At 42.5% G+C, this 24598-nt stretch overlaps 1 protein-coding gene across 4 annotated transcripts in view; it reads left to right on the forward strand.

Annotated features, from left to right (window-relative positions):
- Window positions 1–3346: 3346 nt before the first annotated feature.
- Window positions 3347–24598, forward strand: part of LOC144692864 (storkhead-box protein 2-like) — a 320994-nt gene continuing 299742 nt past the window's right edge. For all 4 annotated transcript variants that reach the window (XM_078561970.1, XM_078561935.1, XM_078561962.1 and 1 more), the window contains exon 1: window positions 3347–4122. In XM_078561970.1, coding sequence (XP_078418096.1) covers window positions 3786–4122 — 337 coding nt within the window. In that variant the 5' untranslated portion in view covers window positions 3347–3785. The remainder of the gene's footprint in view (window positions 4123–24598) is intronic.

The following is a 24598-nucleotide window of genomic DNA, read 5'->3' on the forward strand; positions in this document are numbered from 1 at the left end:
GAGGAATGAGGAGTGAGGCATTGTTGCCATGGAGAAGAACAAGGAGTAATCAAAAGTGAAAATACCACAATAGTAGAAAGCCAGTTTCAATGGGGTGAGAACAATTTGGCCCAATTAAATTGGAATCAAAGACTGGCAGGCAAAACTTTAACAGAACAATTAAAGAGGAGATAGTTCAGTAACATGTCAAGGTACAATCCCCTGAGGGGGAAAGGTAGTGTAATTAAAGCCAGGGCTCATACATATGAACATACAAATTAGGAGCAGAAGTAGGCGATTTGGCCCCTCGAACCTGCTCCAGCATTCAACAAGATCATAGCTGATCTGACTGTGGCCTCAACTTCACATTCAGCCTACTCCCCAATAACCTGTGACTCCTTTGTTAGTCAAGGATCTAACTTGACTAGGGTATGCAATTATAAGGACTTGCGTATGCAATTACAAAATATGCAGATGACACACAATTTGGAAGTATTATGAACTGTGAGGTGGATAGTAATAGAATTCGAGAGGACACAGACAAACTGGTGGAATGAATGGCCAGATGGCAGATGAAGTTTAATGCAGAGAAGTGTGAAGTAACACATTTTGGTAGGAAAGGACGAGAGGCAATATAAAATAAAGGGTACAATTCTTAAATGGGGTTTGGGAACAGAGACACTGGGAGTTATATGCACACAAGTCGTTGAAGGTGGCAGAGCAGGTTGAGAAAGTGGTTAGTAAAGCATATGGGATCCAGGGCTTTATAACTAGACACACAGGGCACAAATCAAGGAAGTTATGATGAACCTTTATTAAAACACTGGTTCGACCTCAACTGGAGTATTGTGTGCAGTTTGGGGCACCTCCGTTTAGAGACGGTGCAGAAAAGATTTACAAGAATGGTTCCAGGGACGAGGGACTTTAGTTATGTGGTTAGATTGGAGAAGTTGGGTTGCTATTAAAAAAGTGAAAGCTGAGAGGAGATTTGATAGAGGTGTTCAAATCATGGGGGTCTAGACAGAGTAGATAGAGAGAAGCTGTTCCCATTGGAAGAGTGGTTGGGAACTAGAGGACACAGATTTAAGGTGGTTGGCAAAAGAACCAAAGGTGACATGAGGAAACAAAAACAAAAATAGCTGGAAAAACTCAGCAGGTCTGACAGCATCTGCAGAGAGGAATACAGTTAATGTTTCGAATCCGTATGACTCTTCATCAGAACTAAGGAAAAATAGAAATGAGGTGAAATATAAGCTGGTTGAGGGTGGTGGGACAGGTAGAGCAGGATAGAGGGCCAGTGATAGGTGGAGGCAAAGAAGAGATTGCCAAAGATGTCATAGGCAAAAGGACAAAGGGGTGTTGACGGTGGTGATATTAGCTAAGGAATGTGCTAATGGTGACATTAAGGGTAGAGAGCAGGACAAGCAAGTGACAGATAGCCCTAGTGGGGGTGGGGTGGGGTGAAGGGATCAGAAGAGGCTAAAAGGTGGAGATAAAACACTAGATGGAAATAAATTTAAAAATAATAGAAATAGGTGGGAAAAGAAAAATATATTTAAAAAAATAATCATCAGTCCTGATGAAGAGTCATATGGACTCGAAACGTTAACCCTGTCTTCCTCTCCGCAGATGCTGTCAGACCTGCTGAGTTTTTCCAGCTATTTTTATTTTTGTTTCAGATTTCCAGTATCTGCAGTATTTTGCTTTTATCTTAGGGGAGTGGGACTCCTTGAATGGTTCCCCAGCTCTAGAAGATGCGCCTTGACATTGACCCCTATTGGCTACAACTGGAGCAGTTTCTACATGCTTATCCAGAGTTGGGGCAGTTCTCTCTGTTCCTCTCTCGCCTTCTGAACACCTTTGAGGAAGAAGAAATTTTGATATTTGTATTGATTGCTTCCTACCAATGCGTTGAAGACTCAAAGAGGGGTTTCACAGTTCTCCAACCTTTGAGTTCCTCGATGTTTTCTGGGGTCAGCAAACTCACGTTCAGCTTTTGATGTCTTCCTGCCAACCCTCTGGTCTTCCTGTAAGTGACAGTCAGCCAATAGAAGGCATTGGCCAGAGTTGAACACCGGCTTGATGTCAGTGGATCTGACCGTGAATGCTCAGGACACAAACAGGAAGTCTATCCTGGAATGGACGGACCTGCAACCAGATATATTTACACTCTGCAGTGTTGCTGAAGATGTCATGCAGCTTGGCATCTTTTACTGTTTTCATCAGAAGTCTCGACGTGGCGTCCAGTCTACTGTCATCCCTGCCAAATCGCCCAGCTGCATCAATGATGCAGCTGAAGTCATCGCCCAGAACGATTGGCCTGGACATTGCCTGCAGCAGTGGAAGCTGCTGAAGGATGACCAGCCGCTTGCCATTTTGACCCAGGGTCTACACGTTAATTGACTGGAGTAGAGCATTTTTATACATTATATCCCTGCAGCAGAATGTCCAAGCCAGAGGAATGGGAGTCGTTTCCTCCCGACTAGATCGATGGCCCATTGGACCACCATCACGACCATTGCCTATAGGAGCTGAGGTGCGGTATCCCATACTCCTGCAGAAACCTTGGCACGGAAATCCAAGATTGAAACACATTGTGTAGCATATTTAACGCTATATGCGTTAAAGGAAGCAACCTTTATACCCATTTTAAAGTGTATTGTTGTTTACCAGATCTGTAGTCTTTGACAGATCCAGTACTTGGGTCTGCTCCTGCATACCCATAGTGTTAACACATTGTCTAACTTGTGATGGGCTGAGGAAACCATCCTGGTCTGCCAGGTTCTCCTTTGGAAGCTACTTCATATTCTTATGTTACTATCTTAAAACATTCCATGGAATATTTTCTACTTCATGCCTCAGATGGATCTAAAAGATCCCATGCACTGTATTGAGAAAGAGGAGGGGAGTGCTTGCCAAGATTTATCCCTCAACCAACATCACCAACACGTCGAAAAATAAGTACTTCATTTGTTGTAGAAGGGCTTTGGGACGATCTGAAAAGCGAGTTGATTATTTTACTGCACGACATCATATTAACACTGGTGTAGTTTAGGAATAGCGAATTTTATGGGAAACTTCAGAGGCGTTGGATCTGGGTCAAGTACTCAGCCTGCACACTGTGCAGCTGCATCGATGGACAGCGAAATTGGGCGGGAACCCTTTGCACCAGCGGTGAGTGCACCGTCGTTGGTCACTGCACCGAGCGCCTGTCAGCCCCCCAAACCCCGGGAGCGCGCGAGTGAGCGCGCGCGCGGCGTGAGAGTCGCCAGGGCGCGCGCCCAGTGTGCGCGTGTGTGACCCAGCTGCGGCCGCGTGCGCCAGTCATTATTTTTTTTTTGGCCGGTCGCGCGCTCAGTGGGGGAAAAGCAGTGGCGAGCGGAGCGCGCCTGCAGGTTTGGGGAGCTGTCAGCGGGAGGCAGAGTCGCACCCTCGCAGCAAGGAAGCAGCAGCAGCAGCAGCCGAGTCAACGGGAGCTGGGAGCGGAGCCGGACAAAGGAGCGGTTTTGCCGGCACATCCTTTTGACATTTTCACTCGAGCGGTCGGCGGATTTTCGGCCAGCCCAGGCTGGGACTGTAGTCCCTCTCCAGTGAGGCGCTACCTCACCTTGACCAGCACCTCGAGAATTGTTATTGAGATCAGCTCCCCTCCGGACAGCGATCCATACCATCAGTGCAAAGAAATGCGAAGCTCCGATACCTGGAGGGATTCATTCCAGAAGGTTGCAGTAGCATTCTGCAAATAGTTCGTCAGTTGTTGGTTTCCAATTTGCAGAATATCGACCGGGGAGTCCGTTCCTTTGACCATGCCACAGGGAATGGAGAAGTTTTTGCAGATAGCCCCTCACTCCCTGGCTGTGGTGCTGGCTCGGAGCGGCACAGCCCGGGCTGCTGTGGCGGGAACCGAGAACATTCAGCACCACCACACCGGCTACGAGATCTTCGCCGACTTTAAAGCCGAGAATATGCAGCATTTCTGGAATAAGCGAGTGACAGACGCCATCTCGGAGGCTTTCTTCCTCGGCTGGATCGACGAGCACGTCCTGCTGATCCAAGGCAAGGAGTCCCATTTGGAAGTGCTGAGGGAAGCTTGGATGAGGAGATCACTTAAACCTCCCAGGGGATTCAATATAAAGTATCTGGGTGAGTGTGAACACCTTGGGTGCAGTTAAAAAAAAACATTCTAGTTTCAAAGAAGTATTTTGGAGATGGTGCACCTTGCCAATATAGTGACCTACTTTAACAAAAGCGAAATACTGTGGACACTGGAAATCAGATATAAAATCTCAATGCAAATGTTTCATTATCATATTTTGCCCTGGGATTTGAACCCATGCCCTCTCTGATTGCTACTACAATGTTATAACCACCTGATGAATATTAGAGCTACCGTACGTATTGCTGACAGTAATGAACTTTTCAATGCAGTAACATTTAGGTTACTTCCAAAAGGAGACGTTAATACGATGACAAAAACGCTTGCATGGGCTCAAGGAGTACACCAGTTGCATTTTGAAATAGTCCTATATTTGCTTAATACCTCCAGCAGACCCATAAAAATATGGATCGTAAGTTTTAAATGTCTTAACAAAGGATAGACTGAACATTGCAAATACTGTACTTGGATGATAACGACATGCATCCCGGTGAATTAAAAAAAACATGCAATTCCGATATCTTATTCTGAACCCTGACATAACATATCACAGCTCGCAATATCTTAGCCTGCTATTCACACTAGTTGTCTTTAAATATTTACAGAAAAGGTTCACGCAGTATTTCTCTGGTAGAACGGAGGTATTGCAAATTCGCTCTAGCATTACAGAGCAGTCCCTGAGCCAAAGCATTGGTGTTTGCAGAGTCTGTTTACCCAGTGCAGATGATCTACCAAAGATGTAATTAAGCGTTGTGTGAAATGTGGCTATGCAGTCGCACTATTAAATAACCGCTTCTTAGAAATATAATTATGTGATGAAAGCACGCAGATTGTTTGAAAATATGGATGTACTTAGATACAATATTGGTCAGGCAAGAACATAAACATAATTCTGCAGGTGCTGATTAGCTGAAGACCTTTAATAAGCCCTGCTAGGATTCCGATTGCTATATTAAAATCTGCAAGCACAAGATGGGTTACGATAATTGTACTGTACGTAGCTAACTTTTATTTGGTTATGCCACACTTCGTAGCTAGATGGCTAAATAGATGGTACTCTGTAACTTCATACCCTCCTAAAAGCAATCTCAATAATGTACACCAGCCCAGTATTGTAACACAAATTAGAAGCTCTCAGTTGTTGTGCCACATGCTTGTGGAGATCATGATATGCTCTGTTAGAAAATGAATACCTGTCAGCTAGAATGAAAACACTACAAGAAAGGTTCAAGAATCAAGAATCAAGAAAGGTTAATCTCTAAGCCATGAAATTGAAACAAAATTATACCTTTTATTTTGTAAGAGCAATATATATGAGGTTAACATGCAGTCTCAAAAGTTTTGAATGGCTGTGGTTTGGTGTGGGGACTTCCATGTGAAAGCCTGGCAGTATTTTTAAAAAGGCAGACAATATAGTAGGAAGTCCAAATAAAAGGTGTAGCTATGGCCTCTGCGTGCTTTGCGCTTTGATTATTCTACTCAGTAGCTTGTGTTAACTACAGTCACCAATTGGGAGCTGTTTACTGAGAAAGAAGTGGTGTAAGGATCTTGATTGCAACGATGTAGGATTGAGACCTTGGTTGACAAAGGATTGCTTTAAGAACACACATCAAGTTTTTTTTATGCCGTAATAAATGTGACTAATGTAATTTCATGGTACATCTCCAGCAGACCATGTGCTGAAATTAATAGACTTTCAAACATGGGTCATTGTACCAATAAGCGGTTTTCAGGGAAGTTTCCAAGATTGTCAGATTCCTGTCACCAAATTCCAATATTTATCTGTATAGGTTAACTAATAGCAATTCAATTGCCTTGATGTATTTATGAGCTAAGAAAGTATTCTGCTATATTAACATTGTTCTTCTTTCAGCAGCTAATACTAATTTTTGAAGTTGGAATAGGAGTAATTTTCAATGGGTCCCATATAGAAACGTTTGAAAAGCATTGATATGTTTAGTCAGAAATTATTATTAAATAAAGGTCTGCACAAAAGCATACATTTGAGTTACTGATTAGGATGTACTCCTCAATCTACAATACACCGAGAGTGGAATTTGGACAGGCACTTGGGACAAAAGCACCCTTTTCTACAGAAGCATAGATCAGTTGAATTTGGCAGCTGGGAGTCTTGTCTGTCGTTGCTTATTTTCTCAGTGGCTCTGTTTAATGTTTGGATGGCCTTATTAAAACAAGATGATGGAGAGACCTAGAGATGGTGGCGTCTGCAGCCTTTAAGGGGGAAATGGTCACTAATGCCCATTAGGAAAGGAAATCTGCCATCCTTAGCTGGTCTGGCCTACATGTAACTCCAGACCCACACAAATGTGGTTGACTCGTAACTGCCCTCTGAAATGACAGACCAAGCCACTTATATCAATAGCAATTAGGGATGGGCAATAAATGCCAGCGATGCCTACAAAAAAGACGTTCTTTCGGATGCAGTAGGCATTAATGGTTTCCCAGTCAATGAAGAATGTTGATTTTGCAAGTAGCCAACAGTCATTTGACCCTATTCCCACTAAACTACAGACCACTCAACTTCCTTTTCTGGTCCCCACATTAGCTGGCATTGTTAATGGTTCTGTCCCTTCAGCTGTTGTCCCTCTCTCCTTTAAATCTGCCTTCATCACCTCTCTCCTCAAAAAACAAACCCTTGACCTCACCGTCCTTGCAAATCACCACCCCATCTCCCTTTCCTCTCGAATGTCCTTGATTATTTCCTATCAAATCCTTCCAATCAGTTTTCCACCTCTGCCACACTACTGAAACAGCTCTTATCAGAGCTCTCATCATAAATGACATGCTATGTGACCATATCAAAGATAAACTAATCCTCCTTAACCTGTCTGGAGCCTTTATGGGGGAGATGGATGGCTTAGTGGTAACATCTTTGGATTAATAATCCAGAGATCCAGGCTAATGCTCTGGGGGTGCAGGTTCAGCTCCCACCACCAGTGGAATTTAAATTCAATTAATAAAGTTTGGAATATAAAGCTAACCTTAGTAATGTTGGATTACTCTGACTTTAGACCCACAATGGCCTAGTAAGCTACTCAGTTCAAGGACAATTAGGGATGGGTAACAAATGCTAGCCCTGTATTGATGTCCAGATCCTGTGAAAGAATAAAGACAAAAAACACATGACAAAATCATCCTCCTTCAATGCCTGTCCACTGTTGTTCAGCTGGGTGGGACTGCACCTCATTCCATTCTTACTTATCTAATTGCAGCCAGAGAATCATGTTCAATGGCTTCTCTTTCTGTTCCTCTGTTCCTACATCATTAACTCAGGTGACTCCAAGAATCTATCATAGGGTTTAGGAGCAGGAGTAGACCATTCAGCCTTTTGAGTCTGCTCTGCCATTCAATAAGATCATGGCTGATCTGATTGTGATCTATGTTCCACTTTTCCTGCCTGCCCCCATAACTCTTGACTCCTTGCCTATCTAACTCAGCCCTGAATAAATTCAATGGGCAGAGTTTTGCCCTCGGATGGCGTGCGGGCCCCACTGGCTTGGTGGCGGGCGGACAGCCGACCCCCGCCACTGAAATGGGGCCCGCTGCCATTTTGAGTGGGTGGGCCAATTAGGCCCACCCAACGACCTGCCCGACAGGAAGCGCTATGTGCTTCCTGTGTTGGGGGGGGGAGGGATTCCCCATCTGTCAAAGTGCGCTCTTTCACGCATGCGTGCGAAAGAGTGCACTGCTCCCTGAGGCACACGAGATGGGACATGTTAATAATAAACACTTAAAATTTATTACATTTTTAAAAAACGGACATGAAACTTCATCCTACAAGTCATCCCATGTCATTTTCCTGACGGTGAGTGGGCCCCGCCCCCAAATTGCCGACGGGAAAATCCTGGCCAATGATTCAGCTTCCACTGCTTTCTGGGGAAGAGAATTCCACAGACTAATGACCTTCTAAGAGAAAAAATTCTCCTTACCTCTGTATTAAAAGGGAGACAGACTTCTGATTCTTAAACTGTGTCCCCTAGTTCCAGTCTCCCTCACAAAAGGCAACGTCCTCCCGGCATCCACCCTATCAAGTCCCCTCAGGATTTTATATGTTTCAATAAGATCACCTTTCTTTCTTCTAAACTCCACTGGGTATAGGCCCAACCAGTTCAACCTTTCTTCATAAGGTAAGCCCTTTATCCCAGGAATGAGGCATCCTTTTCCAAATAAGGAGACGTAAACTGTATACAGTACTCCAGATGTGGTCTCAGCAAGGTCATGCATACTGCAGTAAAGCCTCCATCTATCCTTGATCCTCCTATTTCTCATCTACATGACATCATTTGAAAGCACAGCGTTGGATTTTACACATATACTGATGACACCCAGCTGTACCTCACCACATCTCTCTGACTCCTCTACTATTGCTGAATTCCTGAGCCAACATTCAGTATTGAATGAGCAGAAATTTCCTTCAATTAAATATTGGGAAGACTGAAACCATTGTTTTCAGCTTCTGCTCCAAACTGATTTCTCTCGCTCCTGACTCCATCCCTCTCCCTGGCAAGTCTGAGACTTAACCAGTCTGTTCACAATTTTGGTGTCACATAGGGGAGGCGTTGGCATAGTGGTGTTGTCACTGTGTGAGTACTCCAGATACCTAGACTAATGCTCTGGGCACTGAGGTTCAAATCTAATCATGACAGTAGGTGAAGTTTGAATTCAGTAAAAAATCTGGAATTAAAAGCCTAATGATGAGCATTGTTGATTTCCCCTTTAGGGAAGGAAATCTGCTCTCCTTACCTAGTCTTGCCAATGTGTGACTCCAAATCCACAGCAATGTGGTTGACTCTGAAATGGCCTAGCAAGCCACTCAGTTCTCAATGGCTATTAGGAATGGGCAATAAATGGTGGCCCATATCCCATGATTGACTAAAAAAATTGATGACTCATGAACATGTATTCACACCATTGCTAAGACTGTCTATTGCCACCTCCATAGCATTGCCTGACACCTCATCTGCTGCTGAAACCCTCATTCATGCCTTTAGTTACCTCCCAGACTTGACTATTCCACTGCACTCCTGGCTGGTCTCCCACATTCAATCCTGTGTAAACAGGAGGTCATCCAAAACTTAGCTCATACCCGCTCACCTATCAGCCCTGTGCTCGCTGACCTGCATTAGCTCCAGGGCAAGCAACAGCTTGATTTTAAAATGCTTGTTCTTGTTTTCAAATCCCTCCATGGCCTCACCTTTCCTGCAGCCTCATGACCATCTGAGATATCTGTGTTCATCTAATTCTGGCCTCTTGAGTGCCCCTGATTTTGATCCTTCCACCATATGTAGCTGTGCCTTCAGTTTCCTTGGCTTTAATCTCTGGAACTTCTTCCCCACATCTCCTCACGCCCCCCTTTCCTTCCTTTAAGACACTCCTTACAATCCATCTCTTTGACAAAGCTTTTGGTCATCTTACTGTTATCTGCTTCTGGTGGCTGGGTGCATATTTTGTTTTACAATACTCCTGTGAAGTACCTTGGACTGTATTAAAAGTGTCGCATAAATATAAGTTGTTGTTGCAAAGTTTGCATTCCTTAGCTTGTATTTAAAACTGACTGGATATCAGTATTGTATCTCATGATGTTTTGTCATTTGCAAAATATTGAAAGGTTCAATCAGTTATGAAGATTATTGTATGTTCTATTGAATACCTCGAAGAAAATGATGAAACTTAAATTCTTAGAAATTGTCCCACATAATTTGTGATGGTTTTGTTCTTCTTAAGTTTTTAAAACCTGGATCATAGCATTCAGGTGAGTGAAATTTTGCTTTTTCTTCGGTTGGTTTTGTCTGACTATACTCACTCAACATTACAAAAATTGGATTTAGAATATTTACTGAAGTGAATGTGAGTGTATTATGTAAGTACACTACTGCGAACTCCCTGTCTTTGGGAGACCTGGTGAGTGTATTTTTAATATATGTAGCAGCTATATTACACACAATGTGTCAATGGATAAATTTAGTTTATAAAAAAAATGTTCATAATGAAGTCATATCTAGATACACAGTTTCTTTGCAAGTCAACAGAATTGATACTTTTGGCTCAGGAAGTTTTAGAAAAAAATGTAACTCAGTGGCATCCTTAACACCAGTTTGTGCTTAACAAAAACACTGTATCATCTTTTGATAAGTAATGAAAAGAACAACTTATTTCCTCTTCCTTCCTACATGCTTTCAATTAACCTATCTGGCGCTTCTTTCTGGGTTACTCCTTCCATTTCTATTTAAATAATTGGTGGCTACTATAGCAACAATGGCATCTAAACTTCTTACCCTGAGACTGAACTTGGCTGCTGTAGTTTGAATCTTGCTGAAATCCCATGATCTCCACTGCTGGTTTAGGAAAAGAACTCTTGCAATCTGAAACTATCCTGTTCTGCCATTTCATGGCTGTGGCCTGATCACAGACCTCCTTCCACATCACCTTATTGTCTTTACCCAAAAGCTTGGTGTGGATTTTATTGTTCTTTCGGCCTCCTGCAAATGTGTCTCTGAAGTTGATTTCCAAGTTTGTGCCACACCCACAGTGAACAAGAGAATTTCTTTAATTCGAGAATATAATCTTCAACAGTCTTACTTGGCAACTGCATCCTTTGAGGAACATAACTCTCAGTGCAATCTTATTTTTAGTCACCCCATAATATGAGTCCAGAATCTCATCAATTTCAGAATAGTCTATAGTATTGGTGTCTTGTAGCAACCTTGATTAGACATCACCTCAAAACAACTGGCCCCATCATGAGTGAGGAAATCATTTACTTTATCCTCATCACCTACTGTATTGACTTTTACCCAAATGTGTAACCTTCGTTTGTAATTACACCAATACTCTTTGTTAGGGTTGAATTCCCCCATTGTCCCTATATATGTCTTCAGTGCCATTTTTTTTTCAATTACATACTGTGCTGATTTACTGAGCTGTACCTGAAAACAACATGCACACACAGGGCAATCTTTCAAACTGCTTAAGCTTCCTCAAGATCAACTTTAGAAGTTCCAAAAAGCATTATTCCATTCTTAATTTCTCAAATGAAATGTAAAAAACAATTCTACCCTATCCGCGTTGCCATCCTTCTGTTGTGTATTGCACTAAGACTAACACATGATCAACTGCAGGCAGATATTATTGAACAACCTTACTTACACCACCCCAACAGAGTGGGCAATACAACAAAATGGTCAGATCTTGCAATGCACTACACTCATTCCAATCTTTGGGTGGAACTCAATTCAGGCACTCTGAAATCCTGCCAGAAATGGTCAGGATTAACATAGTCTAATCAGCTTAGTTATGAGCTTTGACAACATTTTCATCTTCATTCACTTTGCCGCAGCTAGTTCATGTTCCCATTCACAAACCACGATCAGGACAAGTCATGAGGTGGCCAGTTCCAATTATATTTAAAGGGATCCTCAGTTGCTTTTGAATTGGAGGTATTTTGGTTGCATGAAATAGTGGACTTTTGTTATTTAGATGATTTCAAAGTACTTGTATTTGCTGTTATCTTTGTAATTTACCCCAGCCCTGCAACCCTCTAAGATCATTGGGTTTCTTCAGGTCTGACCTCTTGCACGCTTCTGACTTTTATTTCTCCACCATTGACAGCTGTACCTTCAGTTGCCACCATTAAGTTCCAGAATTTCCTGCGTAAACCTCTCTGCCTCTACCTCTGTTTCCTCCCTTTAGGATGCTTCTGAAAACTCAGCTTTTTAAACAAACATTTTGTCGTCTACTCTAGTGAAGGTGACTTGGGACATTTTACTAGGTTAAAGGTGCCATATAAATGCAACATGTTGTTGCAGTTGAAGTTCTGAACTATTAAGGGGCTTCTGACATTATACTTCTGTCTTCGCGGAGGTCCTTATGGGAATCTTACTGTAGCAAGAGGAGGGGGCTTGAAGCAGGAACAGCAGCAGGATAGGAGGGAGAGTGAATAGAAGGAGGCCTGTTCACAGGAATCTTTACCAACAGAGTTTTCAAGCCCAAGGCAACATCCCTACAGTTCTTTTAGGAATAGTGCACATGGGGATTTTACTTCTCAAGGGAGGCAGGGATATGCAGACTGGCAACAGAATGGCTAGAGCTGCATTTCTTCTTGCAGTCAAGGTCACTGCAGTTTGAATCTCTTTGCCTCTGGTTCCTTTCGAGCTTGGGGCGGGTGTCCTTGCCACCTGCAGTTGGCTGATTTTGGACAAGAAAGCAGTGGATAAGTCCTCCACATCATTTTAGTGGCACCCAGCTCCAAGCCACCCCCTTGAGGATAGTTAAAATCAGCACCCAGCTGTCTGCAAAAAGAAATCCTTCAATCACCTTTACATTGCATTTAAGTGATTTGAAGAAAGGCTTGCTGTCAAGTGGAAATGTATTTTTTAACCGCTTAACTTGTTTTAACTAAATTTTATACTGAAGATGAGGGATGACAGTAATGGAATGTTAAACATTTTTCCACTCTTGGTATGCATTGTCACTGTTTGACACATCCAAGCAAATTGTAACAGGGTCACATGCAGAACGAAACCTCTTTATTCTTTCTTAAGAATGATACCTCCAATTTTTGGAAAACCACCCCATACTGCCCAGAGTAAACTTTTCAAACTCCAACAACTGCCAGCGTTAATACCTTTATGAGTGACTTTGCTAGTCTAATGTTAATTTGTACCTGATTCTTGGCTGCTTTATCATTGGACACTTACCCGCCAACTTAGTTGAAATTGCTGAAACTCATTCCACATTACATCCCTTACAGATTTATGACTCTCTTTCTGCTCTCTTGGGTGGATGTTAACCAGTGTTCCAGAAATGATATGGCAGTATTCTGATTAACCTTACTTGCCTTAAACAAGTTCATTTTATTGAGAAAATAAGCTTCACTTCTGTTACTCTTATAAACCTCACAAATGTATTATATTTTAGGACTGTAAGCTTTGGTTTATAAGAGTGTTATAGTTTAGGACTGAACCTTTAAATTTAGGGTAAATGAAGGGGACCATTTGACCTATTTTGTAGTCTGCCTGACAGTAAGTCTGGGAGTTTAACTGTTAAAGATCAGAAAAAAATTCGGATTGTTTTATTGAGAGGGAGGTGCCAGATATTTACACTTGAGGACAATGACAGCTGTTTCTAAACCCACAATGAGAAGACTGTAAGTCTCCTAAAACCCTGAAAGGTGATATCAGGTTGTAAACTGTTGTGCTGGAACTTGTCCCTTTGTTTCTAAGATGAAAGGCCATTGTGATCAGAAATAGCTGATTAGTATTTCTACTTGGATACAAAGTTAATGGGGGAGGTCTTGTGGCGAGTGGGTAGCGTCCCTGCTTTTGAGACAGAAGCTCTGATTCGAATCCCAACCTAGGACTTGATGGCCAAGCAGAGGCATGTTCAGAATGCAGCTAAACATGTTGAGTGTAAACCTGCAATCATTCCAACACACGCAGATGGTAAGAGCAGGAACAATTCCTGGTCAGCCATGTGATGGAAAGAACATTGGAGCATTAATATTCATAACTCCAGACTACAACATGCATGTAAAAGGTGCATGTTACCAGAAAACATGGATTCCCTGAGTGGACAGTACCACGTCAGCACCACAAAACTAATGTGTTACCCATTGCCATGGAGGGTAGAGGAGGTCATTTTGATATCAGGTTACAGGCTTCCCTAAAACCCCAGAAATATCTCACAGAGAGAAGGAAGTTGCAGTTTTGGTCCTGTGTGGTCTGCAGCCAACTGAGAAGAGGAGAGCAAAAGAGATAGATGTTAATCAGGCCTGCATCTTAAGCATTGGAAATGCTGATCCTATAGTTCACCAAGTGGAATGCAGGTGGGAGCTCATGCTCAGTTTGTGGACTGAGATCATGAGGAGTTAAAACAAGGCTGGAGGGTTCACCTAGCTGGAATGAGAGGGAGAATTCCCAGGAAAACCCTCACAGTGGGAAATAAAATTGGGAAAGGAATAGAACAAAAGTAAGACCCTTGGGAGCTGTGAATCACTTTGGATTGTTTCCATGAGAATTGAATGTCTATTTAAGAGACTGAGTAACATAGAAATTGGAGGTTTTGGCTGCCATTAAAAGTAGAAGTGGACAGCTTCTGCTCAGCACTTTAAAGCATAAGTCGCCTACAAAAGTAAAATTGAGTTTAGATAATCATGTTCTTTATGCATTTGTCAAAGTAAAAGTTTTAAAACATGAAATCTTGTTATGTTTCCTTCTTATAGCTAAAATCAGAAGATAATAAGATCATAAGAAATAGGAGCAGGAGTAGGACATTTGGCTCCTCAAGCCTGCTCTGCCATTCAATAAGATCATGACTGATCTGACTGTGGCCTTAACTCCACTTCCCTGTCTACCCCATTATAATCCCTGACTCCTTTGTAGATCAAAAGTCTGTCCAACTAAGCCTTGATTATATTCAATGATCCAGCTTCCATTGATCTCTGGGGAATAGAATTCCAAGGTCTAAAGACCTTCCGAGAGAAAAAAATTCCTCCCCGTCTTAAATAGGAGATCCCTTATTTTTAAACTGTACCCATTCATTCTCGAACTTTCCGACACCCTTCCAGCATCCACTCTAAGTCCCCTCAGCACCTTGTATGTTTCAATAAGGTCATCTCTCATTCTTCTAAACTCGGATGAATATAGGTCTAACCTCCTCAACCTTTCCTCATAAGACAACCCCTTCATCCCAGGAATCAGCCGAGTGACCCTTCTCTGAATTGCTTCCAATGCAGTTGTACCCTTCTTAAGTAAGGAGACCAAAACTGTACATGGTACTTCAGGTGCGGTCTCACTAAGGTCTTGAACAGCTGTAGCAAGACTTTCCAACTTTTATACTCATCCCTCTTGCAGTAAACGCTAACATTCCATTTGCCTTCTTAATTACCGTAAGTTTCAATTTCTCTTTAAAAGTTATCGGTCTTTTTGGAGATTGTAACATTTCACAATGCCAAATATAAAAGTTTAATTGATGCATACTACTAAATCACATAAGTGTATGGTGGGGCTTGACAGAGGGCAATAAGCAGATGGATTATTAGTTATGATGTAAACCTATGGTTATAAATAAAGAACTTGCTTCATATCTTGTGTCATCTACAAGATGCACTCCAGGAACTCACCAAGGCTCCTTAGACAGCACCTTCCAAACCTACAACCGCTACCATCTAGAAGGACAAGGGCAACAGACACATGGGAACACCACCACCTGGAAGTGCCCCTCCAAGCCACTCACTATCCTGACTTGGAAATATATCGCCGCTCCTTCACTGTTGCTGTGTCAAAATCCTGGAATTCTCTCCCTAACAGCACTGTGGGTGTACCTACACCACATGGACTGCAGCAGTTCAAGAAGGCAGCTCACCACCACCTTCGCCAGGGCAACTAGGGATGGGCAATAAATGCTGACCTAGCCAGCGATGCCCACATCCTATGAATGATTTTTAAAAATCATAACTTCTTCCATAGCCTCAGAACATTGCAAGTTGCTTGACAGCCAATGGATTACTTTTAGTGTAGTGATTTTATGCAGGCAAACTCAGGAGAAGGTTTTGCAACAGCAATATTCCATAGCCCAGAAATGAGATCAATAGCCAGTTAATCTGTTTTGGACTTATGGTTCAGGGATAAATGTTGGCCAGGACACTAGGAGAACTCCTCTGCACTTAATCTTGTGCCATGCAATCTTTTATGACCACCTGACCAGACAGATGGGCCCTCAGTTTTAATGTCTCACCTGAAAGACAGCACCTCTGGTGATGCACAATTTAATTGTGGAGTACACTAGTCTTTAGAGTATTTACAACCCAAGGATTAATTCTGTCTGCTCAATTATTGTGATATTTGACAGGCAAATTTGATTTGACACACTGTCATGCCCGGTAAAGGAACGCCTAATACATAACTTTTAAAAGGTACTGCACCCAGTATGGAATCCTCTGTAACTGACTTTTCTTTTTAAAATGGACACTGATGAGCTGCACAAGATGGCCACCAACGGTCACCTAACTCTTGGCCTGTGGACTCAAAAGGACAAAATGACACATTCCAGACTGAGAAATGTCAATACCCATATTCTGAGACCATCCATTCCTGACTTGAATGGGTCGTTCTGAATCCAGGAAGATGATTGTCTGAGGGTGAATTGTCTGCAAACAATAATCTGGGTTACGGCTAATCTGTGTAGGCCCAACATCATGTTTGGAAGGGGGCTGTGAGAAACCAGATAGTAAGGTAACTGTTTGGACTCCCTGTTTATTCCTTAAGTGCTGTCTGCAAAAAGGCACAACAACGACTCAACAACTGCTCAACAGCAGCAGCGGAATGGGCAGCAACATCTACGCTTTACGACCTGGAGACTGCAACATCATGAGGTCTCCAAGCCTGCTCCTTGTCAAATCTGCCAACACAGCAAAATGATCTCCTGGTAACAAGACTACAAATAATTAGCTTTTGTGACCTGCAAAATGTCCATATCATTGAGAGAATCTTGCAAAGACTCTGGTGTGCTACTTTGGCTATTGAATTCACCTAACTGCACTTCAGGAGTGAAAACCTCTTCTTCACCCGCTTTCCAAGATGAGCCAATCACATGAATAATGAACTATTCTTTTATTTATAGCTTGTAAAAGTATACTTCTCTTTAACTGTATTTTCCTAGTGTGTGTGGGTGAGTGAGTGATGTACCATTAAACTTTCAGAATGAATGTGTGAATAAATAATCGTTTTTAGTTTAAACCCATGAAACGGTTGTTGCTGGTTATTCAGATTGTCCACAGGGGTTAAGAAACACACAGCTCTTCCTTTTCAAAACACGCCTTGATTATGGAAAGTAAGGGAAGGAACAGAGGTTTCAGTTCTCTCTCATCCCTGTCTATAACACTTACCCTCCTTTGTTCATTCATTTGGTTCTAATTTACTACCATAAAAAAGTATTAAGAAATTCAAATATTAAGGATTTTTCTGTGTAAAGTAATTAACCCAGAGTTATTGAGAAAGAAAACATCCTTATGTCTTCATGTATTTTGAAGGACCCTTGTTCTTCCCACTACAGTAAATGGGTAAATGCACATTTTGCTTATGTACAGATTTTGTCAATTGATCCCTATGAAATTCAATTTCTTTTGTTTCATATGGACGGAATTTTATAGCAGCGGGATTTTATGTTCCTGCCAAATTCCGTGGAGTTTAGAATGGTTTGCCACATTTTACGGCCCCATCCCTGCCGCGACATGCCGTAAAATTCCAGCCACAAAATCCGCTTGGGTCTATCTGCCAAATTCCTAAACTAATTATCCAGAAGTATGGACTAAAATAATCCAGAAAATGTATGTTCAAGTCCTGCTTTAGTAACTTGAGAATTTGTATTTAGCTTTTAAAATATCTGGATATGAAATCCTGTTGCCAGTTAAAAAAAAAAGTGGCCATGAAGCTATTGAATTAGCGTAAAATGCCAACTGTTTCACTAATGGCCTTGTATTACTGACTACTGAGGTGAAATGAAGGTTCACTTTCTTCTCACCCTTTTTATAAACTATTAAAAGACTGAAGCCTTTGTTACATGTCAGTGGGTGAATGATTAGTGGGGAGGCTACAGAAAACAGGTTGGAAGGTCACTTTTTATTACTAGGGTGTACCTGACTGACTTGAAAAATGTTGATTGTATGCATATTTTTTATGGAATTCAGTAGAATGGAAATTAATGGGAAATTGTGTAAATTAATCAGACTTATTATTAAGCACAACTTGATCTTATCTAATCCGCTGTTAAAGGAGCGTCTGCCATTTCAGCAGAATAAGCTTAAAAAAGACTAATTTTTTTAAAAAAAAAGTGATTGCCTGCAGGCTTTTTTCCCGCCACACCTGGAGGTTTCTTTTTAAATATTAACATTATTTTCTTGGCAATGTTCTCCAAAATAGTTGGCACTGTCAGCTACAAACTTGTCTGAAGTCAAGTCCAAGGTTAGATGCAACAGAGAGCATATCGGGTCTGACTGCACCAGGCACTGCCAGGGAAATGAGGTCAGGATGCAGGCAGGTGGGAATATATAGCTGCAGCTTCCTGAGCTATAGCAGCTTCAAGATCAAAGGTTTAGCTGCACAAGGAGAAATAGCACTCCTTTCTTCAATTTGTTGTTCATGATAGTAGCGTAAAGGAATTTTGAACTTTTACTTCAAATACCTAGAAAGGCAATTATTTTGGAATAAATTTTATTAACATTATGAGAGTGAAAGGGAGGAAGACAGTGTGGCATCGCATCTGCTGCCATTTTCAAGTCAATGGAACTGAATATTGAGCGAGATGTAAAACAGGTGGCAGGTGCGCTATTGTCCATTTTGCATCCCCACCCAGTGAGTTTCACTCTTGTCATGTCACAAGAGTTTATCTGTGCTAAACTTTTCAAAAGAAACACCTTTTGACGCATCATAAATCAAGAGGGAGAATTTTCACGTCGACGTGCATTCGTCCCGACGTCACTGCGCGTCATTCAGATCTTTCGTTCAGCAGGCACGCACCAGAGGCGTCTGCCTACCCGCCAAACTGTCAATGGCCTGTTAGGGCCATTAAAAAGCCAATTAAACTAATTATCAATGCTGTCCGTCCAACCTTAAGGTTGGCGGGCAAGGCAAAGAGCCCAAGCGGCCTTCGTGTTTTTCATGAAACCTCATCCACGGTTTCCTGAAGGTTTAATAAAATCTATAAATAATTTATTCACATTTCATAAACGTGTCCCAGCTCATGTGGCACTGTCACATGAGGGGACATGTCTAAGTAATTTTTACCTTTCGTTATTTAAATATTTCAATATGAACTTAATCTCCCTGAGGCAGCTCCATGCCTCAGGGAGATTTCTGCCCTGTTTCGCGTACATGCACAAAAGAGCGCAGGCCCTGACTCTCCCTCTGCCGCGCCCCCGCCCGCACAGGTAGCGGTGAGCACTACCAGCCGTGCGTCACGCCAATTAAGGCCCACTCATGTAAAATGGTGGCATGGAGCCTATCGGCTCTGCGCGCGCCCACACCCTGGCTCCTGGCCGGCCCGCCTGACAGAGAGAAAATTCTCCCCATGGTGTTACTTCTCCCCCAGCCTCTTCCACTCCATCCGGCATCAATTTTGCTATTCTGCACCTATCCCAAATATGCCATTTTTTTGCCTGCAACTGCAGTACATGTACACTAAAAATGACATTTCTACACCTGATGACTCAACAAGCTGTTGAGAGTTTGTAGCTATTTGTTGGTATTTATACCCAAGAAGATCCAACCAAGGGCCAGAAAAAGTGTGCTAATATAGGCACAGATTGTTGCAGGTGTCACGCTGGACTCTTCAGATGCCATTCTGAAGTGAAGCTGTCAACCATGTGGAGAAGGTGTACAGACTTTAAATTTTTTGTGTGTTTTAATGAGCCACATTAGGAAACAATTTGACAGTAGGAACATTAGCCACCTAATGTAGCTGAGGAGGTGACCAGGTGCATAGATGAGGGTAGTACAGTTGATGTAGTCTGCATGGATTTCAGCAAAGCCTTTGACAAGGTCCCACATGGGAGACTTATAAAGAAGGCAAATGCACATGGGATACAAGGTAACTTGATAAGGTGGATTCAAAATTGGCTTAGTTGTAGGAGACAGAGGGTGATGACAGAAGGATACTTTAGTGACTGGAAGCCCGTGTCCAGTGGCGTACCACAGGGATCTGTGCTGGGTCCCCTATTATTCGTCATTTATATAAACGACATAGATGACTACGTGGGGGGTAGGATTAGTAAGTTTGCGGATGACACAAAGATTGGCCGGGTGGTTAACAGTGAGGTTGAGTGCCTTGGGCTACAGGAAGATATAAACGGGATGGTCAAATGGACAGATAAGTGGCAGATGGAATTTAACCCTGAAAAGTGTGAGGTGATACACTTTGGAAGGAGTAATTTGACAATGAATGGCATGACACTAGGAAGTTCTGAGGAACAAAGGGACCTTGGCATGTGTGCCCATAGATCTCTGAAGGCGGAGGGGCATGTTAGTGGGGTGGTGAAAAAGGCAAATGGGACACTTGCCTTTATCAATCGAGGTATAGATTACAAAAGTAGGGAGATCATGTTGAAGTTGTATAGAACCTTGGTGAGGCCACAGCTGGAGTACTGTGTGCAGTTCTGGTCGCCACATTATAGGAAGGATGTGATTGCACTGGAGGGGTTGCAGAGGAGATTCACCAGGATGTTGCCTGGGATGAAACATTTAAGTTATGAAGAGAGGTTGGATAGACTTGGGTTGTTTTCATTGGAGCAGAGAAGAGCAGATGACACAAAGATTGGCAGAGTAGTGGATAGTGTAGAGGATAGCCATAATCTCCAAAACGATATAGATGGGTTGGTGGAATGGCAGATGGGTTTTAACACAGAGAAGTGTGAGGTCATACATTTAGGGAGGTCAACCAGTTACAGGGATTACATAATAAATGGGAATATACTAAGAGGGGTAAATGAAGTGAGAGATCTTGGCGTACAAGTACACAGGTCCCTGAAGGCAGCAGTTCAAGTAGACAAGGTTGTAAAGAAGGCATATGGAATGCTCTCCTTCATTCACAGAGGTATAGAATATAAAAGTAAGGATATAATGTTGGAATTGTATAAAACACTGGTGAGGCCACAACTGGAGTATTGTGTGCAGTTCTGGTCACCACATTACAGGAAGGACGTAATAGCTCTGGAAAGAGTGCAGAGGAGGTTTACAAGAATGTTGCCAGGGTTAGAAAAGTAACTACGAGGAGAGATTCGATAGGTTGGGGTTATTTTCCTTAGAACAAACAAGGCTGAGAGGTGACTTGATTGAGGTGTACAAAATTATGAGGGGAATAGATAGAGTGGACAGGATAAAATTGTTTCCCTTGATGGAGAATTCTAGAACCAGGAGACATAGATTCAAGATAAGTGACAGAAGGTGTAGGGAGGACATGAGGAAGAACTTTTTTATGCAGAGGGTAGTGGGTGCCTGGAATTCGCTTTCCATGTTGGTGGTAGAGGCAGAAACTCTAAACTCTTTTAAAAAGTACCTGGATCTGCACCTTAAGTGCTGTAAGCTGCAGGGCTATGGGCTGGGTGCAGGAAGGCGGGATTAGAAAGGGCACCTGGGTGTCCTCGGGCTGGCATGGACAAGATGGGTCGAATGGCCTATGCACGAAAAAGTGCTGGTAAATGGGATTAGGTAGGTAGGTCAGGTGTTTCTCACGTGTCGGTGCAGACTCAATGGGTCGAAGGGCCTCTTCTGCACTGTGTGATTCTGTGATTCTCTGAATTACAAAGCACAAGCCTCCAGATTCATATTTCTGAGGGCCTGATTTACCCAATGGGAAATCTCAGTGTGGCTCTTTCATTTGATGCTGAGAAGGCATTCCATAGAGTGGGGGGAGAAATTCACCCGTCTTATTGTCATAGGCTGAATGAACTTTTGCACATATCTCATCTAGCTTCAATTACAGAAGCTGTAATATCTCCCCTTTGAGTTAGCTAGGGGCACAAGGCACAGGTGTTCTCACTGCCCATACTGTTTGCAGAACAGTCTTCTAACCTTTGGTAGTTACCAACTGAGCTTAATTTCCAAGACGTAGAATTAAGGGATAAAGAATACAAGATTTTTTTTGTATACAGACAACATGCTATTTTGTATAGAGTATCTTGAATCATCCTATCTGCAACTAATCACATTAATTTACATGGCTGAATTTCAGGGTGCAAAGTTAACGAGTGTAAATCTGAACTTATCATTAAATGGCAGTGGCTTTCACAGTAAAGTTGTGAGATAATGCCTAGTCTCAAGAGATGGCCTACTTGTGTATAATCATTACCTAGGCTAATTTTGGTTATTGGAGGTTAACATGTCCAAGTTATTATCTGGTATTAAGAAAGCTCTTCAGCGATAGAAGGTTTTCTGTCTTTCGTTACCTGGTGAACTTTTCAAAATAAGCATGTCACCAAAGTTTAACCATAGGACTGATTCCTTAATTGACTGCTCCCAGCAAGAAGCGATGCACACAAAGAGCCTGCAGCTGGGATTTTGTGTCCATTAAAATAAGTGGATGAAAAATTACAGGTCCACAATTTCCTGCCCTGTACTCCCCCTGAACATCCGATTGTGGAATCATCCCATATATTTTTAATGTTATATCTTGGAGGTGCAGGCATAGTAATTTAAGAGCTTTAGATAAATGTTCCAAACAGAAACTTCATTATGTTGTCATTTTTCAATTGCTGATTGTGGCTCCTTGCTGCACACAAATCGGTTGTTGCATTTCCCTACATTTCAACAGCGATTCTTTTTTATTCACAACAGTGGTTACACGCGAAAAAAAAGTACTTCACAAGCTATCAAGGGGTTTGGGCTGTCATGAGGTTGTGAAGAAGGACTTAAAAACTTACATATGTATAGTGCTTTTCATGACCACCGGACATCTCAAAGCACTTTACAGCCAGTGTAGTACTTTGGAAGTGTAGTCACTGTTGCAATGTAGGAAACATAGCAACCAATTTTCCCACAGCAAACTTCCACAAACAGCAGTGTGGAAATGATCAAATATTCTGTTCCTTTGTAATGTTGATTGAGAGCTGAGTCTTGGCCCATACACTAGTGATAACTCCCCCGCTCTTCTTAGAAATTACGCCATGGGATTTTTTACATCCGCTTAAGCAGGTTTAACTTCTTATTGGAAAGACAGCACCTCCAACAGTGCAACGCTCCCTCAGTACAGCATTGGAACGTCAGCCTTGAAGTTCTAAGTTTGTTTGTTCTTTCGCTCTTCAAAATTCTTTTGAGAAGGGAAACAGCAGGACAGGACAAAGGATGGATTTAGACTGTTCCAGGTCCAAAATATAAGATTGGACATTCAAATGTCTATCCACAGAACAGTGGAATTGTCCTACAACAAAGGGCCAGATCTTCGGGTGTCAGGATGCACTGAACCTAAAACAAAAACAGAGTTACCTGGAAAAACTCAGCAGGTCTGGCAGCATCGGCGGAGAAGAAAAGAGTTGACCCTTCAGCAGAACATCCAGCATCCGCAGTAGTTTTTTGTTTTTGCACTGAACCTAAGCTGCTGGTGACATGCACATATGCACTGTAACTTCCCAGGAAGTTTAAACTTCTGATGGGCTGATTTGAGCTGTTTAGGACACCCTGTGAATGTCTCTTATGCTGGGTTTAGTGTTGGAGACTTGGGCTAGATACACGCTGTTTGCTTGGATACTTAACCTAATATTGTTACACTGTTTAATCTCTGGTGTAACTCAGTCAATAACTGTGCAAGCCAACCCACCGCTATCCACACATACTCTCCCACACCCCAACCCATCCCCTGCAACCTGAGCCCCTAGCCCCCAACACCATACCTGACCCCCAAACCAACTATCCACCTCCTGACCTGACTACCCCACCACACTCCCCCATGGATCATCTCCACACACCCCCAACCAGCACCCCAGCCCTGACCCACTGGCCCCTTTCTCCCCAGTGCTGAGCCCTCTACCCTTCCAACATGAGACCCCACCTCCCGACCCGACTACACATCCCCTCAACCCACTGCCCTTCAGACTCGACCTGACTACCCACCCTCTGGACCTGACCCCCTACCTCCTGACTCAACTACCCATCCCCTAACCTCTGACCCCTGACCCGACTGTCCACCAAACCTCTTCTACTCACCCCCCCGCAACCACCCTGACCCACACCTGACCTGATTACCCTCCCCTCGGACCCAACTATGTAATAAATTGTCCCAAGGCACTTCACAGGAGCATTATCAAACAAAATTTGATACCGAGCCATGTGTGGAAATATTAGGGCATGTGATCAAAAATTTGATCAAGCGGGTAGGTTTTATGGATGAGAGAGAGAGATGGAGACATTTAGGGAAGGAATCAACACAAAAAAGTGTCATTTAACTGCTTATTTCTCTACTTTGAACTTGCCACACAGCCTTCAATATTTTTTCTTCAAGTTTTTCTCAAATTCCTTATTAAATGTTGTGTATGACTGAACTTCAATAGCCACCTCTGGGAATGCATTCCCTATTCCACTAAACCTTTGTCCAAAAATAACTATTTTAAACAATCCCTTTTGAATTTCTTGCCAAGCTGTCTTTAACTAACTCATTGTGTTTTCTTTCGGAAAGCATCAGCCCAATTCTAAGTGTTTGAATAAATATTGTTTACAAAGATGGACCATGAAACAATAATTAACAGATAATCAATATGAGACATATCTATTAATTTCTGACTGGAATTCACCATCTGTGCCAAATGAAGCTTCTCTAGTTAAACACCAAGGGCAGAATCGTCCTTGCTGGCCGGCGTTGGGTGTGTTCGGTGGCGTGAGCGGACAATATGGTGAGAAGGCCAAAAATCCGTTTCACAGTGTCATGAAACCAGTTTGCCATCTTCCGCTCAGCCCGTCAAGG

The sequence above is a fragment of the Cetorhinus maximus genome, chromosome 2 (assembly GCF_964194155.1).
Source record: "Cetorhinus maximus chromosome 2, sCetMax3.hap1.1, whole genome shotgun sequence".
Lineage (NCBI taxonomy): Eukaryota > Metazoa > Chordata > Chondrichthyes > Lamniformes > Cetorhinidae > Cetorhinus > Cetorhinus maximus.